At 38.3% G+C, this 8,313-nt stretch overlaps 1 protein-coding gene across 1 annotated transcript; it reads left to right on the forward strand.

Moving 5' to 3' along the window:
* The first annotated feature begins 668 nt into the window (after window positions 1-668).
* DYDC1 (DPY30 domain containing 1) lies at window positions 669-8,010 on the forward strand. The gene is made up of 6 exons (XM_059821285.1): window positions 669-705; window positions 1,690-1,842; window positions 1,939-2,061; window positions 3,817-3,897; window positions 4,857-4,949; window positions 6,594-8,010. Exons 2-6 carry the CDS (start codon window positions 1,696-1,698, stop codon window positions 6,645-6,647), a joined length of 498 nt encoding a protein of 165 aa, XP_059677268.1. The 5' UTR covers window positions 669-705; window positions 1,690-1,695; the 3' UTR covers window positions 6,648-8,010.
* The last annotated feature ends 303 nt before the right edge of the window (window positions 8,011-8,313 follow it).

The raw sequence follows: 8,313 nt of genomic DNA on the forward strand, positions 1-8,313 counted from the left end.
CAAGGAGCGGCAGCGGACGCCCCGTTTCGGCTGTATGGCTGCGCCGCTCGTCAGCGGTCCACCCCCCGCTCCTGTGAAGGATGCGGCTGCCGGACGCTGCCCCGGGACACCCCTGCCGTGCCCGGCGCCGCGCCCTGCTCCCCTCAGCGCGGCGGGCGGCACCTGCGGCAGCTCACACCGCCCGCCCACCCGGCCCCGCCCCGCTGTGCCCCCGGGGTCTTCCTCCAATGGCGTGCCTCCTGCCGGCTACGTACAGGTCGCGGTGCACTCGCGAGCGGTGTTGCTTAGCAACCCAGCGCGTTCTGAGGTGGCGCGCGCCTCGCCATAGTCTCTCCGCGCAGGGCGCCGTTGTGGCCGCTACAGCGTTGGAGAGGGTGGAGAGGCGCCCAACAGCCGTTGGACCGGAGACAGGCGGTCGGTAGGAGCGTGGGGGGCGCGAGGGCTGCCGTCCCGGGGCTGCGCTCGAGGCTCCGGGAGCTAGTGTCAGGGAGCCGCAGGAGCGGGGCTGCCCTCTGAGGGAAGGCGAGGGGGGGGAGCCGAGGGCGGCTGCAGCGCAGGCCGGGTAATTACCTCAGCGACAGCCCCACGGCGCCAGAGGCAGGGTGGTGACAGCACCGGCTCTAAGTGACAGTCCACGGAGCACTAGGCGAGGCAGAGTAATGTGCCAGGTCCACCCAGGAAGTCCGAACAGCACTCCAGGAGCAGGTCTAAGGAACAGACCCGCCCAGCAGCTAGCTCAGGGGAGGGGTAAAGGCCCCAGCCCGTGCTTAAATGGAGCCCGGGGTCAGAGGACGTGGGTGGAGCCTCCAGGTGAAAATGGTCGGGACAATTAAGGTCTGCTAGTGCCCTCAGGGCACGGACAGCTAGCTCCGGAGCCGCCACCTCAGAGGCTGGTGTGACCGCGAAGGATGAAAGAGGTTTTATATCCGCGCCGTTCCACGCAGGGCGGTGTGAAATGCCCTTGCTATCGACTGCTGACGGGCCGTGTGGCGCAGAGCTGCGCGGCGTGTTTAGGGCGACCTACTTACTGCTCGACGGGCGCCGTTCCTAGCGAGGGATCCGCTGCCTCCTCCGGCCCAGGCTGCGGGAGACGGATTCAGTCCCGTTGACAACAAACGAAGGGTGTTTCAGCCTTGCAGAAATCGGGTTTCAGAGGTGTTGCATGTTTACTGGCACAGGGCCAGTAAAGCCTTGTGTGTGCACAGAAATTTCTGCCTTTCATAACTGTATAGAGCGATTGCTTCAGGCCCTGGTCTTGCATACACATCCTAAAGATAACTTTGTTAGTTCAAACTAAAGTCTGTCTTTAATAGTTCACGGTACTACTTTGCTATTCTTCAAATATCTGTATAGAAGTTTTCTATGTCCTGTTGTCGTTTTGAGTTTTTCTGCTCTCATGCTGACCAAGAATTACCAGCATATTTCCAAGCGGTTTCTGAATTATATGTGTCTGAACAGTAAGGGTGGTTTTGAGCATTTTTTCTGCAGTGCTTGGTGTAACTGATCTATCACTGGAGCTTTTTAAGAACTACACCAATATTAAATTTCAATAACTTTCTTCTATTAATTGTCAGGCTAATAAAGAGAGTAATGGTATATTCAGTATTTGGTGCCTGAGGCAATAATTCTTAAAAGCCCTAATTTAATTCTGACATTGATGGCTAATGTCTGTCTGTTTGTTGTTGGTAGATGTGAATGGAGTCTCAGTATCTGAAGAAATGCCTGGGAAGTTGCTTGAAAAAGGGACTGGCAGAGGTTGCAGAGCATCGGCCAGCAGATCCAATAGAGTATCTGGCACATTGGATTTACAGTTACAGAAGAATCTTAGATGAAGAAAAAAAGGTGGCTCCATCTTGGGCAAAAAATTTCATGACAATATAATTGATGCTATCTAATCTCTTTATTTTTTTAATTGGTTCTGTGTTACCTCTGAAATAGAGAATGTTGGAGAGGATTGAGCTGGAACAAGAACGGGAGGCAGCGCTGGTAGAACTTGAAACGTTAAGAAAAATGAAGGAAGAAGAGCTAATGATCCAGTGGAAACTTGAAGAACAACGTCAGGTTAATAATACTTAATAATAGATAATTATAAATAGTATATGAGGCTATGGCATCTTGTAGCTCTCTGTATACTTCTAATCTCTGTATAATGATTTTGATAGAAGGTACCATAAAACAAGTATTTTAATCTCACTTTTCCAAATAAAAACTGAAATGATTAATCAGCACATGGGAAGGAAAACTTACATACTGTGTGGTAAAATGTTATAAAAGAAAAAAATGAAGGCGCCAAAAGTAAAAAGCAACCAATTTAATACTCTACATGAGAAGTAACTTAAAATAAATAGACTATCTTCTGTAGTTAATGATGAACAAGAGCTGGTGCAAATAAAGCTAGAAATAATTGCAAAAATTTTTGACAGGCCTGCTAGGAGGCCTGGGAGTAATAACCAATTATTGTCTCAAGCTACTTCAATATAATATCAGTAATGCAAAAAAAGGTAATGAGAGTGTATACACAATTATAGAGTCCTGAAAATGGTGGGGAATCAATGAATGAAGATTGCATATTTAAGCAGTATGTATAGCCTGATACAATGAGGTGCCTTTTTCCTTCCTTAGCTACCTGAGCATTCTGTTGTCATAAAGCAATTTGAATCCTATACTATGTGGACTTTAAATACCAGAAATAAAGATAACATCTGTGCTTCTAGCTATTCTTTATAAAGGAGTCATGTGAATTTGACAACACATGTAACAGCCTCAGTGTTGCTGTGGTAATGTTGACATTGTCTGACTGGATTTTTTTACATGGATGACTTTCACGCTGTTAAAATCAAAAGTGTAATTTTAAATCTGGGCTGATCTTGTTAAGCCCAGTTCTAGCGTAAGATGCATTCATTCTATTCCACTTGCCCTTTTTGAATTTGGAATTTACTAATTTGCAGACCAAAAGTTATCTGCTTAAGGATTTCATGAGTCATTTAAAATGGTAAATGGAAACAAGAATATGAGATTGTGTCTGGAGATAATTCACAGAGAATTAAATAAATTGTTTCATGTCAACTACAGTAAAGGTGTTGAACAATACTTACATTAGACACTTTTTTTAATCTAACTCACAATTTTGGCTATAGTCACGTACTCAGGCATGTTTCTATTATATGTACCAAAAAGGAATATGAAAACTTCTTACTACAATGTGACCATATTTGTAGTAACTGCTTGCAAAACGCTACAGCAAACAGTATTCTCTAGGCCCTAGTGTTGTTGAATGTGAACACTTAGATTATACAGTTTCTGAAGTTTTGATACAATAGGACAAAATATAAACACTTTGTATTAGATATTTCCAATTGGAAATATTAAAGGTTGCTGATGAAGATGATTAATGTTAATGACATTGCTTACCAATCTTTTCTACAGATTTGATTCTCTATGGATTCATCTTCTGTGCTAGGTACTATATGAAGTATCAAAGAGCTTAATCCAAAGTATAGGAGATAATGGATATAGACTGATAAAGAGCATGCGGAATGAGGCAGTATCTTAAGTGTGTGCACTAACTTCAGTTGTCTATTTCTTCTTCCTCTTGGTAGTATAAAGCCTTTCTATCCATGCGAGTCTAAAACCTATGAAAATGTTGAGTCAGATGATACTGAAAGGTCTTTATGTTATTAACATTGCAGTTATGTTTTATGTTTCCTTTTTAATTTTATTTAAGACTTCAATCATGAAATACATTGTAAGCAATGGGGTGGGGAAGATGTATGTCAGTTTTTCCTTCTAATTTGTCCTTTCTTAAACTGATTGCAGGGTCAGTTGGAACAAGAATGTGAGGAGTTGGAACTGCAGAATGAAGAAGACAAAATGCTGTTGCAGCGGAAAGATCAAGAGGTTTAAGTCAAAGCTTAGTCAGTGGTTTGAAACTACTGTTAATCAGTTGTTTTCTCCAGTGCAGGCACTAAATACAAAACACAAGGCAGAAGCCCATGGGTGTTGAACTAACACATAATTTAAACAAACACAAAAAAGTGGAAATGGGGGAAGAATGTCTTAACACCTTGCTTCCAGTCTGGGGTTTATACTTGAATTTTGGTCTGTTCTATTAGGTTTATTTAGTTTATATTCAGAATAGAGTATAAATTTATTGCAAAATTTAGTGTAAGGTCAGCTTAGTGATGCTTTCACATTCCTTGATGGTATTTATGAGAAAGTACTGTAACTTAAGCATGTCTAATTTAAGTGTCTAGACAGTAATATTTTACAGTGTGTCAGCACAAAGTCCATTTGCTGTACCTGGAAAAGGAACTGTGGTTTGGAATTGGGTTGCCTCTTGATTCTGAGAGCCTCCTGGTGCACCAGAATTTATACTAACAGAAGAGTGCCTATACATACAGATGTCTGTGTAAATGTATGGTCTTTTAATGCTACTTCAGTAAAAACATACACTGATAATTGGAATGCTTATTTCAATAAAGCTTTTAAATGTGAATATCTCTTAAATTTACATGGAGCACGTCATATTTTAGAGATATGTACATTTTTAGAGTACTCCGTTAAAATACTGACAGAACATAACTGTAGAAAGATGACAGTGTGAAAGTGACAGAAAAAATTAATATGTAGAAATTTAAACCAAAATTCCTGTTACTTAAAAAAAAAACTGATAAAAGTAGTCTTAACAAGCATATAAAGACCATATTCACATACTAACACATTTGTATAGCACACATCTAAAGTATTCTCTTTATATTAATACATGATATCATTTTAACACATCTGAAATATTCTTTATAGATAATTATTCATGACATGGAATACTTTTAATTCAAAACTGGTTTTCATTACCATAGCAAAATGAAAAGACGATAGCTGAACTTACAGATAGACCTGGAGCACCTAATTTGACCAGAGTTGAGGAGCTAGATGAGAATGGACAGTTTGAGGTAAGTGTTTAAAAAGAACAGAGAGAGTATAAATGATTGATTCTTACAGATCTGCTTTTCTGTGCTGATATATCAAAGGTTAAAACCGTTGCAGTTAAGACTGTGCTGGTTGTCTCCTATGGGACGGTATTTTGGCCACAACCTCCAAACTGCCCATAGCCTGTTCTCAGGTACAAGTTAAGCCATTGTAAAAGACTGTGTGGCGTTGGCTGACTAAATCCTTAAGATTTAAAATGCCCTTTTGTATTCAGATATGTTACAAATGAAAGAATTAATATCCTCAGAGAGGAGGCATGTGAACAGATAGTCGTATACAACACGTACTAAATCACGGAAGATTACTCGCTTTTGAGTGATTTGAAGTTATTTCTATTTTTCTGGTTGGTGTGAAGTATATTTTTTGTGCAGCAGAATGCACTCTTGTGCAGAGATATCTGAGCAAACATTTATCATATAACACCAGATACTAAGAACACACAGTGCTCACTAAGGCTAGGACCTGCTGAGAATCAGGTTATCTGAGCCCTGTGCCAACACGAATGTACTGCTTTCAGTACTACAACTTTGTCTCTATATTGTGATCCTCAGACATCATCTACACCCAGCATTTTTTTATTTTTTTTTTTATTTTATTATTCCTTTTATACTTCGAAGGTCCAGGGAAATGAGAAAACATGAATCAGCCTTCATTTATTGTAAGGCATGGCAGCCCATTTAACAGATGATGCCAACTCCTGCGAAACCACTCAGCTTTAGGAGTATTCACTGGTCATAAAGACAGTGATATCTGTCTGACTTTTTCCAGTTAGAGTATTCCAAGTGGTATGACTTGAGATTTTGATATACTAGTTTTAGTACATCATTATCAGAACCCTTTTTCCTTTATTAGCCTTAATAATTTGCTTACTTAATTTCTGGTATCAGTAGTGTAATTCTAACTCAGAATTTATACTGTGATACTAATATATTTTATGCTTAAGGTTACTTTAATAACAGCCTGTTTTGTAAGTGTTCTCTAAGTATATTTATGAACATACTTATGACTATTCTTAGGGTTAGGTTTTCACAGGTGTTTTTTTCACTAAGGTAGATCAGATGAGTTCTCAAGATCTCGTATAGCCCCAATTTTTAAAATTTTCTGATAATTACATACTTAAAAGTATTCTTGAGACTTCAGGCATATTTTATGTGTTCTTAAATAAGTGAATTGCAAAACCAGAAGTGAAAATGAGTAGTAAACTTACCTGCTGCTTCTTATATGTGCCATCTTGCAAGTTTTCACGCCTAAAGTCCTTTAAAGCTGGATTACATTGGCCTTTGGTGATGTTATTTCAGGTTTTACGGTGATATGTTTGTTGAATTAAACTAGAATTTAAGAACAGATCAATAAAATTAAAATATATAGACTTGTACTACTGAAACTATACTGCTCTCAGAATCGTAATACTTCATCCGGACTCACTGGATTTTATAATAAAGGTCTGGTGATAAATTTCATTGTTTTTCACTGAATGGAAGAATACATAATTATGTTGATGAATACTGACTTCTCTGTCACGTGGGTTTTTCTTTTTTCCTCTTCTTTACTTTTTACAAAGTTCAGTTAATGCTGGCAACTGATAGAATTTCTTTTTTGTTTTTTAGAGTATAACAGATCTCATGGCAGAAGCCGAACAAGAAAGTTCCCAACAGATCTGAAAGCAGTAAATGTATTTTCTATTCGTTACTTGCTGATCCTGAAGTATAATATCTTAATTTATGTATTTTATATATAGACCTGATTTACGTACTTGTTGTTTCAGTTTCTGTGCTTTCTGGTTGTTTGTATAAAATCTGTTAATTCTGGCATGTGATGCTTCGTTTTTGTTCTTAAACCATTGTAGTTAGCATGGCTGACTCAGAGGAAGAAAACTGCAGTTGAAATGAAAGCAGTAAATATGTTTTCTACTTATTGCCCATTGACTCTTGAAGTGTAACTGTGATAATTACAGATACAATTAATGTGTCAAGATTATTTTGGAGTAGAGGCTACAATACGATAATTTGAATCAACATTAGAAGAATAAAAGATTATTGAAAAAGGGTTTTCCAACAATTTGAATGGTTTCTGATAGAAAGAGGGAAAGCTCTACAGACTAGAAGGTAGAAAGAGAGTTCTGCACTTCAAACTAGATGCAAAAATCAAATCAGAAGATTTTCCAATTTATCTGGAAGAGATAAATTGAACTGTATGTGACTCAGTAGACGGATGTACTGAAAGATCTTGTCTGTCTTAGAAATCATAAGGTGCTTTATGTAACACTAGGTGTTTGCTCTAGGCTTTATAATGACCTTACCTGGTTATTGTTTGATATTAGGTGAGCTGCATGTGTCTGCATATCAGCTTTGATTAGTCAAGTCTTAAATTAATCTTTCCTGCATTTGTCTTGAATTTGCAAATCAATAAATTACATCTGTGTTGTCTTTACTAAATACCATTGTTAGTTCTCAAAGCTTCATTTCTAAAAAAATTTGGAAGAATATTTAGCTTGATCCATGTTTATCTATAAAATATTTTTTATAATCCTTAAAGATTGCATTAATGTTTATAAGAACAAATTTCTGTAATCACTGTTATCTTGGTACAGGTTATCAAAAATGTTCTCTGTCTGTTCCTTATAAATGGAAAAGACACCAGCATTAAGAAATCCTACACTTCTTGGCTAAAACATGCCTTTGCACCTCAGTGTCTTCTAATAATACAGGTCAGTCGGGCAATTAACATTGCCAGTATTGTATAATGAAAATACTTCTCATTACAAATTCAGTGCATAGTTAGTGCCATCACTGCATTCTTCAGTTTTGGGATGAAAGAGATTTTCAGCATAAATTCACTTTGTTTATATTATAGCTAGCTTTAAGGGTTTTGCTATTTTTGGCAAACTGTTAAAAATATCTATATACCCAACAGGCAAAGGTCAGCCATGTAATAAATACTTTTCTGCTCTAAATGACTTGTTCTGTTCATGTAGCTCATACTAGGCATAAGCATATCAATTTTTAAAAAGGTAAGCACTGTTGATTTCTAGTATAATAATATATTATTTTTCCCTTAAAAATAATAAAGTACATTTATTAAAAAAAAATCCTGTTGTCCTCTTATTGCTATATTGCTTTTTGAACGCTGTTAATTGGCATGTCTTATATGAACATCCTTAAAATCAAAAGAGAAAAATATCACTTTCCAGGTAGAAATACTTCAAAATGCTTGTGTAACTTTTTAAGTAATGAGAAATGGAACTACTTTTGTGACTAGGTGGTCAGGATGTGCTATGTACTTTTGTTCTGCATTGGTATAGGTTTGCAATTTGTATGACAGTCAAGA

Source organism: Gavia stellata, chromosome 9 (genome assembly GCF_030936135.1).
Source record: "Gavia stellata isolate bGavSte3 chromosome 9, bGavSte3.hap2, whole genome shotgun sequence".
In the NCBI taxonomy this organism is placed as follows: domain Eukaryota; kingdom Metazoa; phylum Chordata; class Aves; order Gaviiformes; family Gaviidae; genus Gavia; species Gavia stellata.

What these genes read in the sequence shown, in the direction of transcription:
- DYDC1 (XM_059821285.1), top strand. Translation starts at nt 1,696, where the DNA reads ATGGAGTCTCAGTATCTGAAGAAATGCCTGGGAAGTTGCTTGAAAAAG. An exon ending in TGCAGCGGAAAGATCAAGAG is followed by an intron (nt 3,898 to 4,856) that starts GTTTAAGTCAAA and finishes TCATTACCATAG; the next exon opens with CAAAATGAAAAGACGATAGC. An exon ending in ATGAGAATGGACAGTTTGAG is followed by an intron (nt 4,950 to 6,593) that starts GTAAGTGTTTAA and finishes TTTGTTTTTTAG; the next exon opens with AGTATAACAGATCTCATGGC.